Here is a 21228-nt window from a genome sequence, read left to right as displayed (position 1 = left end):
GGCTTGGGGTTTGTGTCTTTGCCCAGCTCATAGCTGCTGCTGCTCTAGATTGGGGCATAGAGCTATGTACCCCCAAGCTCTGACCTCTTCTGTGATTAATGAGCTGACGATTCTGCATCGATAAGGAATTAACCTGGAGCCCCTACCCATCAATAGTCAGGAGTCCAGGTCCCCAGCCCCACCCCCACTCCTGACAGAGTGCTCCAGGGCCCCCCTGAACAGACCAACCCCACACTGCTTTGCACACCCACATTCTAGTCCTCTCCCCCACACTGCTGCCAGGAATTAACCCCTCACCTGCCCCCTGTCCACGCGGCCCCATCACAGACCCCTCCCTGCACACACACACACACAGAGGCAGCAGCTGTTTATATCGGTTTAATCCATGTCAAATGTAGTTTACAAAGGGAAAGGACAAGTACCTTTGTATAGAATATACAGACACAGCATCACACCGTGGGGCCCACGGGAGGGGCGGGGGAGACCACTTTCCCTGGGAACAGCAGTCCTAATCCCAGGAATGGTTCTTGGCAGAAGGCTGGGCAGCCAGGAGCACACTCTTCCAGGCTCCATCTCAGCCCCTGATTCAGCTCGGTTCCCGTTTCCTGTGTCTCCCTACTCCCCCAACTCCTTATAAAGAGCCCCAGGAGCTAAGACTAAGGAGAGGATCGTGTCCCTTGGGGCATGTGCCCCATGTCTGGGGGAAGAAATATACACCACTGAACACCGAGCACATGGGAGAGGGAGAGGGATACCATGGGGGAGAGGCAGGCACCCTGAGAGGTGGATGGGCCGAGCCCCCAGCCAGCCCTGAAGGGGGCACTGCTTCCAGGTGTTCTTAAAAAAAGAAGAAAATCATACAACCAAAGGGGAGGGGATGGAGGGCGAGGAGTTGTCCCATTTATACACAACATTGTAAACATACACAGTCTATATTACATGTGCTTCAGTCTGGTGTTTGCATGTCTGTCTGTCCGTCTGTCCGTCTGGGGGCTGGATCTCAGGAGCCTTGCCCCACTACTCCCCCTCACCTCCACCTCCCTGCCCCACCCTGGGAACAGGACCTGGAATAGGTATGGTCCCCAGTCTTAGTGGCAGCTAGCAGGCAGGGCCTGGGCCTCAGCCTCCGCTCTGGCTCCAGAGTCCTGTGTGTGTGTGTGTGTGTGTGTGTGTGTGTGTGTGTGTGTTATGTGTGCGTGCGTACACGCACGTGTGGGCATGTGTGTGCGCATGTATGTACATGGGGAACCTGTGTGCAAGTATGTACAAGGGGGAGGGTCAGGTCACAGAGGCGGGCAGGCGGGGCTGCTCGAGGCAAGGCCTGCCAAGGGTGGCTAGCTCACAAGTAGATTCTCCGCAGGTCTCCGGGCGCTGTGATGGTGTTGCACTGAGGGCAGAGCTTCTTGGCGCCCTGCAGGGAGAACAGGGGAGCTCTGGTTAGACACACCGCTGCATGTTTGCTCGGGAGAGCACCAGGCCTGCAGCCACGTCTCCCCGCACCAGTTGTGCGCTGGCACCTTGGTCCTGCCGGCCTCTGCAAGCAGGCAGGCACGCTCCTGTGCTGGGGGGACGCCAGGATCAAACCGCCTGGCCAGCCCCACAGCGGGAGCCCCGGTAATGAGAACAAGGCTGGGTCCAGCTGTGGCTGCGGCAGCCCTAACGAGATTACATGCGGCCTTTGATCAGGACACAGAGCCCACGTCCGGGCCTTTTATTGCTGTCTCCGGGCGACATTTTAATGGCTGCTCCGGAGCGAAGAACAGGGGCAGGAGCAGAAGGAGCTTAGTAATGGCAGGGGGAGGGGCCGAGGCCCCGGTCCTGCTTACCCACACTCAGCCTCCTCCTGACCTGGGATCTCACCACTAGTGTGAGAGTGGGCTTTGGCAGGCAGTGAACCCACGGAGGGAGGGAATTTAATAAACCTGGTGGGGGAGCAAAGAGTGGGGGGACCTGGGGGGGGGTGACTATCCTGGCTTCCTGCCACTGTGTTCGAGGCTCGTGCCCCCCCCCTACCCGTCACGTGCATCTCCCTCCCCTCAAGCAGGCTCAAGCCTCACCGGAAAAAGCCACCCACTCCCCGACCCCCATGCCACCTCACCAGGGTCCGCAGCCAGCACTCCTCGCAGTGCACATGCCAACACTGGATGGACGTGAGGGGCATCGAGTAGGAGTCCTAGGGAGGAGGGGGCAGAGAAGGGGTCACCCTGAGGCCGGCCTGCCCTCTAAAGCGCTCCGATCACAGCGCAGAGGCCCTGTCCACCCCCCAGAGGGCACTGAAGCCTGACCAGAGGCCTCCCAGGTTCCCTTTCTCTCACCATACAGATGAGGCATTTGTAACGGTCCCCACGGGATAGCTGCCGTTCAAGCTCCCTGACCCGAGCCTTCAGGGCCTCAAACGTGGTCACAGCTGAATCTTCGGTGATTCTGTAAAGAGGACGGCATGGTTGGGCAGGCAGCAGCCTGGCATCTCTAATCTGAACCTCCAGCCCACACCTCCCTTGATTTCTAGAAGCACACACATATATAAATGTCTCCCAGATGTCCTTGCCCCCTGCTTGCCCAAATCCCCAATCTGTAAATTCCACCTTCTAGAATTGAACTCCTTGTTCGTCCGCCTCCAAACCAGATACCTGGGAGCCATTCTCCAACCATCCCCTCGACCCCTCCAATCTGTCCCCTCGTTCTCAGTCTCTCTGTAGTCTCTCCACTGCCACCACTGGTCCAGGCCCTCATGATCTCTCCCACGAGTCCACCACTGACCTGAATGGCCCTTCTGCCTCCAGATCCCTCATTCTATTCTCTTAGCACCTAGAATTTGGCAAATCTGACCACTTCTATTTCCAACATCTCAGTTGCCCTCAGCATAACTAGCTCTACCAAACCCCTCGCAAGCTGACCAGGGACTCCTCGGTCTAGCCCCAGCCCATGTGCTGCTCCATCCACCAAATAAGAAGCTGCCTTCCCACACACAGCACCGTTATTCACTCCCTTGGCCTCTCTGGCACCTTCTGCTTGCTCAGGACCACTCCACCTCCTAACTCACCAGAAGCCTCTCCTGACCCTCCTGCCAGCACCACCGCTGGTGGCTGCTCCCGTGCTCTCCAGCACCCTGCGCCGGACCACACAGAGGCACAGCTGCAAACGTCCTTGTCTCCTGTGCAAGACGTAGTTTCCCAAGGGCAAGCTGCTCACGCCACCAATACAGTCTATGGACATGAGCCCCACGGCGGGCATGTGAGTACGAGTAAATGTTTGTTGACTGAAATGCCACGTAATTAAGAGATGTGGGGACTGCACAAGTCTCACAGAATCCAGGTCCTGGGCCATAGGCCTCAAGGGCTCCTTATTGTTTCTTCCTGGGCACATCGGATGCCCTGAGAGTCCTCACCTACTGGTTCAAGCCCTGCCCACAAAAGTCCTTGTAACTTCTGGAAGGCTCTGTGGGCCGCGGTACTGAATAGTGAAGAGCCAGGACTATCTCAAGGAGTGGAGGGATCCCTTCCAAAACAAGTGAACAGAACCCAGAGGAGCTCCCAGATGGGGAAGAGTAAGAATGCTGCCTGAAGGAATAGAAAAGATGCTACCAGAGATGGGCCTTAGGGGATAATGATAATACAAATAAGCCAAAATTTATTAAGCGCTTACTAAATGCCAGAAATTGTACTGAGAGGGATTGAAAATTATTATTTTATTTATACCTCACAAAAACCCCATGAGGAGATTGTAATATTCCCATTTTATATACGAGGAAACTAAAGCAGCAGAGAAACATGAAGTAGCTTGCCTCTGGCTCAGAGTGAGGGAGGTGGGATGCAAACCCCCTAGACCCCATGCTGTGATCAACCAAGAACTACGTGACTACCATTACCGCACTGGCAACGCCCAGGAGGAGCTGGGTCTGTAGGCCCAGGCACCACTCACCCGTGGGCAAGCACAATGTGCTCCAGTGGGAAAGGAGACAGTATCCGGGCAGACTTCAGGGGCCACACTCAGTGAAGTTCACCTCACAGGCAACCAGAAGTGGCTGGGCACCCTGGAGGAGGCTGTGACAGGGAGGAGCCGAGGCTTAAAGGGGAAGTAAGAGAGTGGACTGAGGGAGAATCGTAAGCGTGGTGCTGAGCGATGGCCCGTCCTGCCAGCCTGGAGCAGACAACTGGCTTAAAAAAAACCTGAAATCTTACAGGTGGTCTTTCCCTGTTGGGCCTAAACAGTACTGGGGGGCATGGAGAGGATGGTGGGTAACATTCCATGGGCAGCAACAAACTCTGATCTCTGACTTTTTTCTCTTAGGCGCTAGCAGCAACAAAGAATGTGACTTCTTGATGGCTGTCCCTGTATCAGGGATGCCCTCCATCTATTACTCCACAGGTTCCGGACCCTCTCTGCCCTGCCTCTCTCCAGGGAAGCTGCGAAGGGTCTGCACTGGCTGATTTCTCTGGGAGTGTCCATTCGACTTTCCAATCTGGAGGCCTTCACCACCTCCTCGAACCTTACAAACACCGGCACAGCTGGCAGAGCTGGCGCTTCCCCTGGCACTCTGCCCAATGCCATGTGTGCCATCCTCATCTGGACTGCTGGTAAATTCCTGACAAGGGGACAAGGTAGCTGTGCTCCCTTGCTCTCCAAGAACCAGGTTGGACATCTGCCTGGTCTTACGCAGCTATTTAAAAAAAAAAAAGGTTTTATTTATGAGAGATCCAGAAAGAGGCAGAGACACAGACAGAGGGAGAAGCAGGCTCCATGCAGGGAGCCTGACGCGGGACTCGATCCTGGGTCTCCAGGATCATGCCCTGGGCTGAAGGAAAGCGCCAAACTGCTGAGCCACCCAGGCTGCCCTTACGCAGTTATTTTTATTATTATTTAAAAAAATTTTAAAACATTTTTTTTTTTTTATTCACGAGACACACACACAGAGAAGCAGAGAAATAGGCAGAGGGAGAAGCAGGCTCCCAGGACCCCGGGATCACAACCTGAGCTGAAGGAAGATGCTCAGCCTCGAGCCACGCAGGTGCCCCTTATGCAGTTATTTTAAAAATTGAGAAACTAAGGCCTGGAGCTAGGGGCACAGGCCGACCCCAGAACAGAGCAGAGCACTCTCAAACCCTGTATCAGATGAGTTAGAGCTATAAAAGCAAAAAGGATGGGGCCAGGAGAGAATGAAGCCATCCCCTGCTTCATCTCCAAAAGCTCCACAGGCCACATCCAACTGCAGAGCCCACCTTATCGTGGATTTGCTCAGCATACACCTGGCCTGTAATCTCTGTTCTGGTGCGACACCCAATTCTCTAGTTCCTGACCCAGGCTGCTTGTGAGTTGTTATTCCAGAGACCATCCAGGGCAGGGGGTGGAAAATTTCCTGGAAGAAGCCATGGCATCCCGCCTTCCTGCTTCCCCTGGGTTGTGAAAAAGATCTAGGGCAGGAACCCACGTTCTGTACCAGGAAGAGAGAAGTCCTAGGGACTGGAGAGTCCTAATCTTGGCAGATCCAGACCCAGTGGAGATCTCTACATATGACTGGGCTAGTCTACGACTCATCCCAGAAAAACTCACCTACTGGTGCCTGTGCTCACACAGGTGGGACAGAAGTCGCAACTTCCCCCAGCCTTGGGTAGGTAGTACCTACATGGATGGCCACTGGCTCTGGCCCCCACCTCCCCCTCGGGCGCCATCCCTGATTAATGATCTTGTCTTTCTGATTTATGAGCAGCCCCTCCAGACGAGGGTGGGCGCCCCTTACAGCCCCGCCCGCCCCGCTCAGCTGGAGTAGGAGAGAATTATTAAATAAACATCCATACGTCATTCCTCCCCCCCAAGCTGGTTGCGCCGAACCCGTGCGGCCCGCTCCAGCACTGACACGGAGCAGCTGCGGTGATTCATGGGCAGCCGGGCCCCGAGCCGCGGCCCATACATCATGCCAGCAGCACTCGCGGCCCCGGCCGAGATAAACTGATCAACCACAACGGGCTGGAATGAATTTATGACAACACAAAATGGAGGGAAACAAATGGGAGGTGACCCTGGGCCACCGACCCAGCCCTGCACCGGCCTGCAATCCACTCTCCTGGCAGGAGGCAAGATGGAACACTGGCCCTGGAATGAAGAGGCTGCCTTTTAACCCCAGGCAACCTAGCCTCCAGCAGAGAGAGAGGGGTGGGGTGAGGGGAGGTAAGCAGTGGCCAACAGCAGCAACTCTAGGCAGCCAGAACTGGACAATGCCACTCTTGGGGCCAGAGCTGGCCTTGCTTGGGCTCCTGGAAAGGCAGTAAGACGCTCGGCTGATTCCAAGTCCTTGTGGCGCCTGGGGATCCAGGCCAGGGGCTGCCCAGCCCCATGTAAAGTGCTAACGGATCAGATCCCCTTCCATTGCCACTGAACCCAGGCCAAAAATTCCTACCAGAAGTGATGAGACCCAATGCTACTGCCTAAAACCCACTGCGAGTGCCACCCGGGACAAGAAAAATGAAACCAATTTAGCTCCCGATTAAGAAACAGAAACTGGAGATGAATCAAGTGCGCCGGCTGGGCTGGGCAGCCATACATCACATTCCCGGGCGGAGGCCGCTGCAGCGGGCAGGCAAGCAGGCCGACTGCTCCTCCCTCCGCCAGGACTCCCAGGGCAGTGGCCCAGCGATCAATTCACAGAGTCACGCTTAGCACCAGCTGGGCCCCACTGCCGGTCGTGTGCCCAGGGCTGCAGGACTAAGCTGTGCTCTGGAGAGCCAGGAGCCCTGGCAGCAGACCTTTCTGCTAGCAAAGAGCACTCCCCTCCCCCTGCACTGCCCTCCCAGGCGCCCCTCTCCTGGCCACTCACTTCTCGATGTCACTATTCTTGCAGGTCTTCTGCATGGCCTCCTGCTTGCTGCTCTCACCGTTGCTGGTAGATGGCATCTCTGCTGGGACAGAGGGGCAACTCATACTCTGGCCAGACGGGGCAGCACAGGTGAGGGATTGGGCTTGAGTCAGTCACCACCACCCAAAGGATGTCCCTTCTCCCCCATTACTCCTAAGGTGGGTCAGGACTTACCGTCACTGGCCCATTTAGAGAACTCAGGCGTGATGCGTGTGCTGGGAGGGCCGCCACTAGGGAGAGGAGAAGAGGACAGAGTGAGCCCTAAAGGCAGGCAGGGGAGCCTGGGGTGGGTATGGGGTTGACCCCTGCCTTCAGGACTTCCCATCCCTCTATCCCACCCACCCAAGCCTGTGCCCACACTTGCTTTAGGACTGCACCCCGAAGTGCCTCTCTTTCCTTGGCTTCGCCAGGCTCCTCGCCTGTGCAGGGGATGACATCAGCCTCCGTGTATCTGGCATGGTGGTCAAGGACAACAGATCCTAGTTTGCAGTAGGCTGTGAAGGTTAAAGCTTTTACACTGACCCCAAGTGGGGGTGGGCAGTATGAGCAAGTACCAGAGGCAGAGGTGCTGGCTACTTTTTAAATTCCCTTTGGCCTGTCCCACCAGCCCCTCCTTGTCCCACAATGCCCCAAGGATACTGCGGCTTCCCGTACTCCAGAGTGTCATCCCCATCCACATCCAGGTCAGCGTCGCTGTCCGGATTCTCCTTGCCGCTGCACATGACGAAGCCAGAGCCTGTGGGAAGCAGGATGTGAGCAGGGCCAGGGGCCAACAAGATGATGCCAAGGATGCCCCTTCTTTGTTTCTAGGTAGGGCTCAGGTTTGGGGCCAGGTGAGGCCCAGATAGAAATTTGGGCCTGGAACACAGAGAGCCAATTACTCAAGTGCTCTTGGCTCTGACATTTCAATCCCTTTCACTCTGTGTATCTCCTCCTCCTCCTCTGCCACTTCTCACTGCTCCCAGTGGCCTCTGCTCATAAACTAGCCCATTCATATACTACGTCAGGTCCTCAGGAGACACTCAAGCTGGCCCTGCTGTCCACCTGTCTTCCAGGTCTAGGACTAGCAGAAAGAGGACAAGAAATTCAGGTCTACGAAGAAGCCACTCGCACCGAGAACCTGGGCATCCCCTGTGGCCCATGGTCCACTGTGACAGTCCATGAGAGGGAAGAGCAAACTGGCTAGGGCCAGTCAGAGCCACACTGCAAGACCCCCAGCCAACGTCCTGATTTTGGCCGCCAGGTCCTTGCCAGCAAAAACACCAGGCAGCTGTTCAAATATTTGGTGTCTGAAGCGCCTGACATTAATTATTCATCTCCACCTCACTCAGCCCAGATTCCTGGACAAGCGCAGTTATAAAGGGATTAGGAAGGGACAGACGAGGGAGGATAGGCACGCACACCTGCTTCTCAGAGCAATCCACAAAGGCAACCGGGCTGCGTGGAGGCAGGGCCATGGGCCAGGAAGCTGCTGACCCTACCAAGCTGCATCTGGCTCAGCTCAGGCAAACCCGTGGCCAACAGGGACAGGTGAGCTGCCAAAGCCACCTCAGGGCTCCTTACCTGCCCTGTGCTCCCATCATCCTTCCTGAGAGCCAGGGTCAGGGGCCACAAAGGTGCTTCTCCCTCCCTGCCCCTGCCTCCTCCTCCCAGTGGTCTCACACCACATCCCCTGGCAGAAATAGCAGCCCCGCCAGGACACGGAGAGATGAGAACAATGGAATCTGTGGCAGGTAGAATCAGCAAGGAAACCCTCAGAGGCGAGGAAGCTCAGGAACTTGTTCTTGTCGTTCTTTCCATTCTCACCAGGACAACAGTCTTATAGGGGGCCCTCAAGCCTCTCATCTGTTCCTCCATCCTGCTTGCCACACGTTCTGACCCTTCTGTTACTGGCTCCAAAACCAGCTATGGCTCCCACCAGGTGCATAATCTTAGCCAGATCTATTAACATGTGGATGCACCTACTTCTCCACCTTTGCTCATTTCCCTCCATGAGCACTATGCCTACAGACAATGTACTGCACCTCACACGAGCCCGTATGTCCCGCTCTTGAGACCTTTGCTCATGCTATTCACTCCATGTGGAATGTTCTCCATCTTTCAAGCCCACTTTCCTCCTGACCTTCCTTCCGCCACCTACGCTTCCAGTCTCTGGTCTCACGGAGGTTCCGTCTATCCCAAAGGCAAGTAGCACGAAGGAAGGAGAGGCGCTAGGCACTGCCTTGGCTCCCCTAGGCACTGCCTTGGCTCCACCCCTCCCCAACAATCCTCATTTTCCCTCCACACTGAGGCACCAACAAACTCGAGGCAGCAGGCAGGTCAGCAGCAGGGCCATTAAGCTGAGAAAACACCAAGTTACAGCTCTGTCTCCTGTTCACGGCCAGGTGTCCTGACAAGCAATTCCCTCCTTGTGGGTGAGTGGCACCTCTATAAACCCTCTGACAGTTTGGGAGACAAACTCTGCCATCAATCAGAATGTAGCTATCAGGTTCACTTACAGCCTATGCCCCCGAACCCTGCCAACGTCCCCTCCCCCAAGTACACACAGCTCAGCAGTCAGCCTCACATCCTCCCCTCAGCCTGGCCCTGCCCAGCCCTGTCTGGTGAGTGTGCAAAAAAGAAAGCAAAGAACTCGTGGCGAAGCTGAGAGCAGGGTCCCACAACGCTGCCAGGAAGAGTCCCAGTTTCTCAACACAGAGAGCAGCCCTGTGGCCTGAAGTCCTCTCCTCTGCCAGGCCCTGACCAGGACTCCTGCTCCAGTGGAACACAGCTGCTGTGCTTTCCCCAAGCCTGCGTTTGCTCCTGTGCCCTTGCCTTTGTACATCCTGTTACCTCTTCTGCCTCCTGGTCTACAAAACAAATGCCGGCTTGTTCGCAAGTCTGACCCAGCTCAGCCCTGCCTCCTGCTATGAACTCTCGGTGCCTATGCGCATAGCTGCTCCAGAAATACCTCCTGAATGAACTCACCCCAGCAATGTTCTTTCAACTTTTACTGAGCTCATCATCCTCTGCCTGGCTTGGCATCTGAGACCCAAGAGTTTCAAGACCTGATCTGTACCCTCCAGTGCTGAGGGCAGAGATGTCCCCAGGTATTTCTACATAGCTGTCCCCTTCCTTGGTGTCCACCCAGACTCCCGGGCAACTCCAATCATATTTATTTGTATTGCCATGGTCCCTCACCAGATTAAAAACCCAGGTCTGATACACTGCTGCGGTCTCAGCATCATCCAGCAGAGCTGGCCAGGCCCACAGCAGTGATGGCTGGCCCCGACCAGGTAGGGCCCAAGAGCCCTGTGTCAGAAAGGAGACTGAGGCCTGAAGCAGGTGACTTCCTGCTCCTCTGACCAGCTAGGTAGGACGGGGAGCATGGCACATGCTGTGACCCTGACCCCATCCCCCAGTGCAGACAGGTGTAGGGAACCTCTCCCTGCCCCCACAGGTGTTCAGAACCGGCTGCTACTGCCAATTTCCCTCTTATGCTGCCCTAGCCTGCTCCAACCTCCTTCCCAGCACATTAAACTTTATTTTCTTAATGAAATGTCACTTGCTGACTTCTGGCAGAATCATAATAAAAAGAAACTGCCATAAAGCCGTTTTATGCAGACAGCGCCCCCACCAGCTTGCCCGCCCCCCCTGCTTTGAGAGGAAGGCTCCATAGCCATTTTATGTTCTCAGCTGCTGGAACATCCCAAGCCAGTACTCAGAGGCAAGATGGCACACAGAGCTCCTTTCCAAGCCTCTGGCTCCTGTTCCATGTAGCTCTGGGGATAACAAGCAAGCTGCCACTCCTGCTGCTGCTATCCAGGAAAGGGACTCAGCTCCCAGGACCTCCAAGATGACCTGGAGTACCCCCTCTAGTCACCAGGGCAGGCCCCTTGCTGGGGCTCAACCCCATCTCAAGTGGCACAACACACTGGGCTGCTGTCTACAGGCAAGCTAAGCCTGTCAACGACGCTCAGCAGAGTGGGTTCTGGGAGGGCAGGCAGTGTGAAAAACCGCTTCCCTCCAAATGAAGACTTAGCAACAGAAGAGATTTAAGTGCAGAAATGATAAGCAAGTCTAAATTTTATAAAAATGACTCCTCTCCCATAAACTCATTTCTTCCTGGGTCATCAAGGAGAAAAGGGGAAAAAAAAAATCAGTGTTAATTTAATCAATTGATTAGGTGATCGATTGAGAAACTGGAGATGCCCGTTTACTGGGGACACTAACGTCCTGGAACCCGAAACCACAAAATAAAGGAGCCATCAATTTCCTCACCTGCTACTCTTAACAAAACCTGAGCCCAGGGAGAAAGCAAAGTCTTGGGGCCCTCCAGAGGCCATGCTCTTGAGGGGAGGGGCGGGGGAGAGACTGGGGCAGCAGCTTCCGGAGAGTTTTACACTGGAATTAGTTACAGATGCAGTTACGGTGTCTTGTGTAAACGCCATCGATTGGGGAGCTGACAGTCTGGGGAGCTGCGATGCGGGACAATCAATCGGCCTGCAGTGTCACCTGCCACCTCGCTGAACAGTTGACAATGCAATTATCCAGTGTGGAGGCAGGGAGTTGGCGTGTGTCAAACGCACTTAGCCACTTTCCGGGCCTCCTCAATAACGCGTTTCACTGCCTCACGTCAGGAGAGACGCAGAGAGACAGACGCCGTTTAAAACCATTGATACTTGCTCCTTCTGCCTGCACTCCCTCTGTCCCAGCTTAACAATTGTGTTCCAAAAGGCGATTAAATCCCCGTCAGTTGCCACAGGGGACAGAAGGTGCCCTGCTCCCTGCCACCTCTCCTCACCCCTCCCACCACGCAGCAGTTAGAACTAAAGGCAGTAGGGAGCTGGAAGGCAGAAGCCCTAGCCATCCCCACTCCAAGACGGCTGCCAGCACTCTAGCACCTGTCACTGACCGGACCAAGCGGCGGTGCTTGTAGCCATTGGGGCTCCCACCTTTTGGGGACTAATGTGCTAAAGGGGGCAGTGGCTAGGGGAGAGCCTAGCTCTCTGTGCCCTGGGACTCCCAATACCTCTCACCTCCTGACCCAGAATCGGGTGGTTTTAGCAAGCCACAGCTGGTTAAAACATCTGGGAGACCCTGCCAGGTCTTTTAGCTGTCCTGCCTGTCCTCTCCGTGAGATCTCATCCCTGGCTACTTGGAACCTGCCTAAGGCTGAGACCAGAACTTGAGAAAGATGCAGTTGCAGGGCAGACGCCTGCACAGCTGATTCTCTAGTGGCCTCATTCTCCCTCGCCTCCACCTGTTTGATTCAAACGTGCTCAGGCACAGAGTCTAGCAGTGTGCCTCCTGTCAGGGCTCACAGATGCAGCTGCAGCACCTTCTAGTTCCTGTGCGGCCTCCTGGGAAATTTTTCCATGTCACCACACTCTTGTGCCTGCCCCATCCCTGTTACCTTTTCTGAAACCAACCATTCCTGTGTCCTCTCTCCAGCCTGTCCATTCCAGACACGACAGGCTCCAGGCTCCTTAAATCCAGCGGGGTGAACTTTCACTAGCAACCAATACAGGGCAAGGATGAAAGCTCAACATAAGTCTCTTCTAGGATCCAGGGGCCAGAGACAGGCAAAGAGGAAAGGTGTGGCTCATTCATCACATACTTCTTTTGCCTATAGATGGGAGTTTTGTCCCAAAGGGCTGTGTAATTAAGTTTCCCTGAGGCCTGCTGCTCTAGCCTAGAGGCCCCTTGCTCTGCCCATGCTGGCATGATGTCCCAGAAGAGGATCTTTTTCTCCTACCTGCGAAGGTCTCTTAGGGAGATGCTGGGGAAGCACCAGGCCCTGTGCCACCCTTTATGCAATTCTAACGCTCGGTGGAGGAAACAGCAGGAGCCGCTGAGCATCCCTCGGGTTCTCCCTCTGAGAGGACGTCAGCAGCTTGGGCACACAGTCCAAGACTTCTGAGAACCGGGAAGGCCACCGTATTTCCCAACGTTTTAGGTCTTCCAACCTACTGTCTTGAAATCTTTATTTCCTTTAGCCTCTTAAAGATCTAGTCCTGGCTAGACCTATCTTGGTGCTTACTTACCTGTTCTGTCTGGTCTTTCATTTTGTTCTAGATCCCAACTCCAAGCACTCCAAGGCCTGAGCTAGCTGGGCTTTGCCTTCGATAGCCACAGGTCCATCTCCAAGGCCTGTTCCCCTCAGCCAAGTGTCTCCACCAAAACTCTTGCTTGCTCCCTGGCTCCACAGCAGATCACATTCAAGGTAACAGATCTGCTCCATCAGACCAGTTCCCAGTGGGCCTGGTGTGAAGCTTTGCTGAGGATGACGAAGGGGCCCTGGTCTGGGAGGAGGGATAGGGGATGATCGGATACAGGAACTTATCTGCAATTCTTCAATTCTTTCATATCTAACAAGGACAGCAATCTCTGTTCTGTCAGCACGCACAGCGCTGCTTAAATGGGCCTCACCACTCGCCCGCTCATCCTGCCTCTGCTCCCTCTCTCTGAAGTCGGCTGGGCAGCTTCTTCAGCCGGCGTTATCACTCCCTCTAACCGGTCTTGGCAGGCAATCTAATTCCTCCTGAAAAGGTCACCGCCATTTTAACTGCCTTTCAATCACATTAAGCACGCGCTGCCCGGCTTGCGGCCGGGCCCGCCCGGCGGGCGATCAATGCGCAGCACTGACACCAGCCCGCCTGGCGGGGCCACACCCAACCCCCCAAGAGTTGAGGCCTACCGGTCCTGGCCAGGGAGGGTAGACTGACAGATGGCCAGCTTCTGCAGACAGGGTTTCAGGGGCAGAGGCAGGCAGGATCAACCAGGGTCTCCTTTGATGCCCCCCCGCCCCCCCCCAGGAGCCTCAGCCTCCTCTGCTCCACTGCGCCCCGCTCTCTGCCTCGTGGCCCCCGCTGATCTTGCTGTAAAACAGCCTTTCAAGTCTGCCTGTCTTTTGACTGCACTAAGCTGTTTAAGAGGCGGCAGCAGCTTCTATCAGGCAAGCTGGAGCCATTCTCTGCAGATAAAGGCACCTCCAGCCCTGCTCCCTCTTCAAGCCTCACTCTCATTTTCGCTCTCCAAATCGCTCAAAGAAAAGCCCCCTTTGAACTCCCCTCAGGAATTCTTGAAAGGAACAACCTCACACTGTAAACACTCAGGGAAAACTGACACCCGCCCAGGGCCTAAGAGCACCGCACACCCGCTCTGCAACTGCGTCCCAGCGCAGGGGAAATACTCTGTCAAACCAGCAGGCCCCATGTATGCAGCTTTACCCCCTGGAAGCCTTGTCTGGTGCCCAGAAGCCATCAGGTCCAGTTCTGTGCCAAGAAACCTAAGAGGTTGCCACAGTCATGGAAGATGTGGGTGCCTGCAGCTGCCAACAGAGTGAACCCAGGGCGGCATGCTGCAACAGACCCTGCATGGGCCACCACCAGACACCTGTGTGTGCCATACCCAGGATCCTCGTTTTTTTTTTTTGCTGCTCATCCTCCCAGGGCCTCACACACTCTAAAACTCTAGGACCAGAATGAAATGGCAAATGAACTTTCTCCAGCTCAGGCTCTGGCAATGGTTTGGGCTGATTTACTGCCCTGATTTACACTCTGGCTTGCCCCCAAATGCTTGGGGGATGGAGAGAAACCCAGAGGCAGAAAGCCTCACCTGGACTCGGAGCCCTTCACGTATCCAGTCTGCACTGCACCGGCGCTATGGAGACCGCTCCTCAGGACCAGCCCACACAGCATGGTCCTAACAAGGCAGAGATCCTCTGCCCAGCTGCTGTGAGATTCCCCTGGGACCAGACCCACCAGTACTCCCAAGGGTGTTGCCCAGGGAATTGGAGGCAGACGGGAAGCAGACTGGTTCACTTAATGATCATAAGTTACAGTGCCAGCTGTGTTCGTGCACAGAAAGAGGAGAGCTAGAGGCCAGGCGGCAGACTCCCTTTCCTCCTGCCCAAAGCAGGGGAGTCTGACAAGAGGACATGACCCTAGGCATCCAACCGGTCGGTCTACTGTCCGACCTGGTGGGAGAATTCCACTGAGCTGAGCCCCCTGGTGGGAGAATTCCACTGAGCCATGTCCCCCCGTGGAGCTGGCAGGGCAATGGAGCTGGGCAAAGCCCTGCAGACCCCTATGCAGCACGGGAGAGAGCCCAAGGGAAGCAACGAGCAGCTGGGCCTAGGCCCCTCTTGCTGCAGGGCAGAGGGCGCCCAGGGAGAAGGGATGGGATCAGAGCTAAAATTAGATTCACCAATGAAGCTCATGGGAGGTCAGATTTTGCCATAACTCACTCTCTCCTCTGCAACTGATTTCCCTGACATGGGGCTGAGGAGGAGGAGGAAAATCCAATGTGTTTGCCTGGAAGCCCTCAGGGCCCCCAGTGCTGGAGGTGTACAGCAGGTTGCTGGATTCTCATTTATCAGCCTTAAGAGGGATGGAGTGATAAATGCATAACCGTCCCTTTAATATTTTATGCAGGTGCTAACGCGGCTTGGCTGTCACCTTCAATGCATCACCCGAGGCTGAGAGGCTGAGAGCCCCCCTCGTCACTCCTAGCTTGCAGCCTCACAATTCCATTTCCCCACCCAAATACATCCATTTTAATATGCACATCACAGGCAGGCAGCACGGTCACAAAGGAGCCCCGCCAGCAGCGGTTCCCACGTGGTGGAACGGATGACCAGCCACCGGCCCTGGCCTCTCGGCTCCCAACAGATGGATCCCCAGCAGAGGCCTGGCCACCAGAGTGCCACTGCTTTATGTGTCAGCTGCTTGTACCTCGGAAACCACCTTCCAGGAGAGTGGTGGCCCGTATCCGCTTCTGCCCGCACCACTCATATTCCTCAAAGCGGTTGCTGTTCTCGTGCTCGATGTCCACGGCATCATCCTCAGCCACGCAGGAGCCTTCCCTCTGTGAAGAGCAGAGTAGGATCATGCGGGTCCCAGGCCACCACTACCTGCTCCCCAGAGTGTACGAGGAAGGCACAGGCCTGGCCCCCAGTTTGGTGTGCCAGATGGGCTCCTGGCTCCAGTGCTCCTTTCAAGTAAACAAATCTAGAAGTCAAAGATCTGGGCCTCTTCCCAATAATTTTCCACTGGAGCCCCAGGGGAAGGGAAGAAGAGTAAAAGCAAAGGAAGAGGGTGAAGAACAAAGAGGAAGAAGCTGCTGAGCCCACATGGAGACCCCAACATAGCCCATAAACCTGGGGGCAGCCAGCAGCTAGTGTCAGGGGAAGGGAGGGAGGGAGGGGAGAAGAGGTAGGTAGTGATAGCCCCTCTACCTTAGAAAGGCAATGCTCCACATGCCTACTCATCTCCTGCTCCGATCCTGCCAGGGGGCGGTTGCACAGGGGACATACCTGCCCTTCATCTTGCTTCCTCCGTTTCATTTTCCCAATCCGAGCTGCATGGAGAAACCGAAAACAAAGCACAGAACAGGCAGACGGTCACTGTAGCTCCCAGGGTCCCAGTGGAGCTGACACATCCTGACCTCTTGGCAGCCATTAGCCCTTTTGTTCAGTGCCTGATCTGACCCCCATTATGCAGCACCTTCTGCTCCTTTGGGGACTGGGCCTTGCCAAGAGCACCTGAGGAGGAGATGGGTGCTAGGGCAGCAAAGTGTCCACTTTTTGGCCACAGCTGGCTCAAGTTCAACCCATACCTCCCTACCAGCAGTGCTCAGTAGGTCCAATGAGCAAAGACACTCCAAGTTGCTAGGTATCAGCCCAGAAGACCATGGGCTCCCATAAAGAACATCTTTTGGCTAGAACCCAAGGTCCCCCCGGGGGGCCAATTTGGCCTGCTGTTCACTCCTCACCTAAAATCCCTTTTGTTCTTGGGCCAAGAGCCTTGAGGCACAGCCCTTAGTATCCTACCTAGAATTCCTCAGGAAGATTTTATCTCATGTCCACTGGTCCCTTGTTAATTTTTATGGAACGCTTTATGAATTTGCATATCATCCTTGTGCAAGGGCCACACTAATTTCTGTATCGTTCCTTTTTTTTTTTTTTTTTTGGTATCATTCCAATTTTAGTGTATGTGCTGCCAAAGTAAGCACTCCACTGGTCCCATTTTACAGAAGAGAAGACTGAGACCAGTCATAAAGGTATAGAGGATCTGAATCAGAGAGCCCAGGCTACCTTGAGAAGACAGCCTGAATTGTGCCTACCCAAACCTGTTCCATCATTTCTAATCAGTGCAGGGGGCTGGCAGGCCCCCGAGGCAGACGGCTGCCTGCCATGCTGTCCCGCAGGGGGCTCAATTCCAAAGTGCACACTGTAAGCCCACAGCACTGCTAATTAATGCTGAGAGATGCAATCATTTCTAATTAGCTCACTAATCCCTCTCCGCAGCCCTCCTGTCACTGAAGCAGGAAGGGGTCAAAACAAGGGACTGCCACCTTCCTCATGCACTATCAAGAGCAGAGCTAGGCACTCTGAGATCAGACTGATGGGGGTGTGTGGGGGGGAACCAGCCAGGGAGAAAAGGGTTCCCCACTGTAGGGCCAGGAGAAACTTTCTCAAGGATACTGGCCGCATGAATGCTGTTTAGGGAGGGGAACACAGATGAAAGCTGATGTTACAATTTAGAACTTCAGCTGTGTATCAGACTCAGCATTAAATACCTTACACGGTTAGCTTGTTTAATTCTATGTTCAACCTGAAAGCAAGGTTGCATTATCCATTTTAACAGAAGAAACTCAAGGCTTAGAGAGAACAAGACACTTGTTCGAGTAGCTAAAAAGTGGCAAAGGCAGGATAAGAAATCAGGCCTCCCTCCATAGGTTAAAATGCTCTCCTGTCCTAAGAGGTCTCCCCAGTTCCCCCCACTGACTTGAGAGCAGCAACAAAGACTGATCCCTGAGTGTGCTAGGGCAGTAAGAATGTGCACGTGGGGACCTACCTCTTTCCTGTTGAGTCTGAGAGGCAGGGAGCTACTCCAACTCCAGAATAGTAGCTCTAGAAAGACCCAAATCAATAGGAAAACCATCACCCCACCAGAGGTGGCATGGAGTTTGAGAAATCTTGGTCTGTAGCCTGGCCCTTATCTTCAATTTCCTGTGTTCTCACTACAGGAGAGGGGACTATGTTCTAGTGATCTCTTTGGGTTTGTAGACAAAGATCTAGATCCCTCCACCTTGACCATCCTAACCCTTGGAATTTCAGGCTTGAGCCACTTTGGCACCCTGCAGCCCGTGCTGGGATGGGGAAGGGATGCTAAACATCAGAATGGCAAGGGACTTTGACGGTTCTCGAAGACCATGTGGAGCAGTGTGCCAATTCAAAGGGCCTATGATAGACGCTGGTGACTGAATAAACAAATCAATTTTACAGAACTGCCAAGGAGAGCATGATACTGGACCCTGTTCTTGCCCAAGCCACTCAGGACAGGAGGTCCCTTATAACCCCAGGAAGGCACCCTCATGGGTTGGACACCACCTGAAGTCTCAGATAAGCAAGGTCGGTTTGGTTTAACTTGCCATTCATCTTGGAAGTCCTGAACTAAGCTTACTAAAGCACAGGTAGGGAAAGGTCTGTGTTTGCTTAAGGAGGTAGCATGACATGGGTACAGAAGCACAGGCTGTGGAGGTAAACTTCAGTCTAAATCATGGTTCACTATCCCAGCTATGTGATTCTAAACAAATCACCTTCACCTTCTTCCAACCTCAGTTTCCTTATCTACAAAATGTGTTCCTACTTTCTTCTCAGTGGCCTTATAATGATAACGCTTAACATGGTGTCAGCCCATAGGAAAGCTTTCCCCTTCCCGGATCAGGGCTGGGCCAGGCAGCAGAAACCAAGTGGCAGGACCTGGGGATGGTGACTGTCCACAGCCTCACTCACTTACCAGCTGGCCCAGAGACCTTCAGCCCCTTGCAGCCGGCACCCAGATGTACCACACCCTACTCAGCACAAAAAACTAGGATCATCCAATTGTGTTCAGCAAATAGTAATGCTCCAGAGGTTTGAATCCAAAACGGGCGGGGGGGGGGCACCAGGTAGTGCATACACGACTGCTTTCAGAGAAGGCCTCTAAGAGCTGTGGGGCCCACGCTGATCACCTTTGTGAAATGTGGGCCGACTGATAACTCAAAGAGCCCTGGGACGAGTTAGTTCCTGTTGCCGTGGGAACTCCAGATCTCCCTGCATTGTCAAGTCTCAGCAGAGAGGCTGTATTCACGCTACTGGGCACTGATTAAAAACTGGAAGAAAAACATTTCCAGCGCCCTGCCGGCTTGTACAGTGAGGTCCCAGCAGTCTGCAAATTCAAAGCTGGGCTCCCGAGTGGAATTGTGTAGCTTGTTCCTCATTCTCTGGTACTTATTGCCCGCCAGGGTTCTTGAAGGCCTTTAGAGAGGCGTGGGCAAGAGCTGGAACCATAACCTCCATTAGACAGACGGGGAAACTGAGGGCGGCCGCCGCGGTTAGCACGTTCTCAGGCGCGGTGACTGCGACCGAGCCAAAGGGCCCCAATGTCGAGGAGCCCCAGGCGAGCCTGGAGCCGCTCGCAGCGAGGGAGGGAGGAGGCCGGGGGTGGGGCGGTGGGAGGGGCCGGGCAAGACTCACCATTCAGTCGGGTCTGCCGGTTGGCTCGCACTCGCAGGAAGGTCTGGGAGAAGATCCCGAGCAGAAGCGGAAAAAAAAGAAAAAAGAAAAAAAAAATAGCGTCAGGCGCGGCCTGGAGCCCTGGACCCCCGCCCCAGCACTAGACCCCGGGCCCCGCCTGCCCCGCCCCAAACAGCCCGTAAACAAACCTACTTCCTCCCTCCCGCCGGCCCCCCTGCTCCGCCGGCCGCTCCGGGCCCTCGGCATAGCCGCCGGGGGATGCTCTAACGGGACCCCGTGGCCGCCGCACGGTGCCGCCCCAACCCCGGTCTCTGGCGCTCTGGGCCCTGAGGCCGCCCGGCCGGCGAGGGCGGCGATGCGGGCGGATTCCCCCCGGCTGCCCGGCGGCGGCGGCACTTCAGCTCCCACCGGCGGTGGCGGCCATGTTGGCCCTGATCACGTGACCCGCTGCCGTCGCGCGCCGGGGTGAAAGTTCACGGGGGGTGGGGGTGGGGGCACGGCGGCCGGACCGGGACCAGGAAACAGCTGCTCGTACTCCGGTAGCAACCGGCTGGGGCCGCCTTGAGGCCCCTCCCACCGTCCGCCAAGCCTACCGGCCCGAGGTTCACCTGCCGCGGGGTCTTCCCAGCCACCCCCGCGCCCCCTGCCCGCGCGGGCCTCTTCCGGCCCAGAGCCTTGCGTCGGACCCCGGCCAGGACCCCGCCTCCGCGCGGCCAGCGCTCTGCAAGGGGGAGAGGGGGCGCCTGGGTCCCGGGTGGCTCCGGGCGATCCCACCGTGTGTCCTGACCCTGGCCTCTCTGCGGGTGCGAGGGGACTGTTAGAGGCCGTGGGACAGCCTCTGGAGGGTTCACCCGCACCGCGCGCCTTGGCGCCCCCCCCCCCCCCCGCCAGGGGGCTCCGCGTCCCTCCAACCGCAGAGAGTGGGGGGGCACCCGCCGGCCCCACCCTCCTTCAATCCGGCCGCAGATGCGGGACAGCCCAGCTTGAAAGGTCTCCTAAAAGTTCTCCTCTCCACCTCTGTGCAGCTCCGACTCCTCGTTCCAGGCCTAAGCAAAATTATCTTTCTCTCCCCCGTTAGAGGACTTCCATCGCTCTCTTCGTTGTAGCTCCTACAAATTTTTATGGGGCGCTGACGGCTCCAGGGGTGGGGCCACGTGTGGGTCAGCCAGGTGACCCCAGGGCCCCCCACAAGGCTTGCGTATCGTGCTGCCTCAGTGGCTGCAGCTGTCTTGAATGTTACTGCTCTAGTTCGTAGTCCCTGAGCTCTCAGAATTTGTCTCTCATCTGGCTTTCTGGCCTTCGGTTTCTCTCCCTGCGACCCATCCCTCAGGCTGCACACAATGTGATCTTTGTATTGTGCAAGATTGACCCCGTCTCCTTCCCCGCAACTTGGTTAAATCCTTCAGTGATTCTCCACCTAGAAGATCTGCAGCATGGCACACGGGCCTTATGTGACCTGCTTTTTTTCTTCAGACTCCTTCTACCAGTTTTGCTCTGTCCCTTTGCCATCTTGACACTCAGCTTTGCAGAGCTAACTGTAGTTCTTTGAGCACTCCACGCTCTGGGCTCTGGACTTGATTATCCTCCATGCCTCCATCTTCCCTGCTGGGTAAATGGTTGTTCATCCCTTTAGGACTCCGGGAAGGCTTCGCTTTTCCCCAAAGGTTGAAAACTCCCCGGAGTTTTCCCCATCCCTGGCTTCCCTCTGGTCTTGAATATTGTGATTGTTTGCATGTGTGTCCCTTCTACTGGGGGTAGGGTCATCTCTATCTAGTCACCCAGCACAGGGTCTAAGCATTGCAAGAGATACCAGTGGGAAGGGGAGAAGGGTGTTTATGAGGGAAGCCCTTGAGCCCGGTGCAGAGCTGGGAAA

The 21228-nt window shown here is 55.4% G+C and overlaps 1 protein-coding gene and 1 pseudogene across 3 annotated transcripts in view; both read right to left on the bottom strand.

Moving 5' to 3' along the window:
- Positions 1 to 365: 365 nt before the first annotated feature.
- The window catches only part of RNF220 (ring finger protein 220), a 229035-nt gene continuing 208172 nt past the window's right edge, over positions 366 to 21228 (bottom strand). Inside the window, exons 1-11 of one of the 3 annotated variants that reach the window (XM_041738266.1) lie at positions 19548 to 19793; positions 19356 to 19398; positions 16071 to 16192; positions 15568 to 15700; positions 7490 to 7586; positions 7215 to 7301; positions 7025 to 7080; positions 6812 to 6890; positions 2316 to 2424; positions 2099 to 2173; positions 366 to 1411 (exon numbers count right to left, since the gene is read on the bottom strand). In XM_041738266.1, the coding sequence (XP_041594200.1) occupies positions 1340 to 1411; positions 2099 to 2173; positions 2316 to 2424; positions 6812 to 6890; positions 7025 to 7080; positions 7215 to 7301; positions 7490 to 7586; positions 15568 to 15700; positions 16071 to 16192; positions 19356 to 19398; positions 19548 to 19601 (927 nt within the window). In that variant the 5' untranslated portion in view covers positions 19602 to 19793 and the 3' untranslated portion in view covers positions 366 to 1339. Of the gene's footprint in view, positions 1412 to 2098; positions 2174 to 2315; positions 2425 to 6811; positions 6891 to 7024; positions 7081 to 7214; positions 7302 to 7489; positions 7587 to 15567; positions 15701 to 16070; positions 16193 to 19355; positions 19399 to 19547; positions 19794 to 21228 lie in introns of those variants that run through there. The other 2 variants (XM_041738264.1, XM_041738265.1) reach the window with 2 other exon arrangements.
- LOC121481756 lies at positions 16714 to 16846 on the bottom strand (annotated as a pseudogene).

The sequence above is a fragment of the Vulpes lagopus genome, chromosome 23, assembly GCF_018345385.1.
Source record: "Vulpes lagopus strain Blue_001 chromosome 23, ASM1834538v1, whole genome shotgun sequence".
NCBI classification, from domain to species: domain Eukaryota; kingdom Metazoa; phylum Chordata; class Mammalia; order Carnivora; family Canidae; genus Vulpes; species Vulpes lagopus.
The sequence above is the reverse complement of the archived record's forward strand: the minus strand, read 5'-3'. Positions and strand labels throughout refer to the sequence as shown.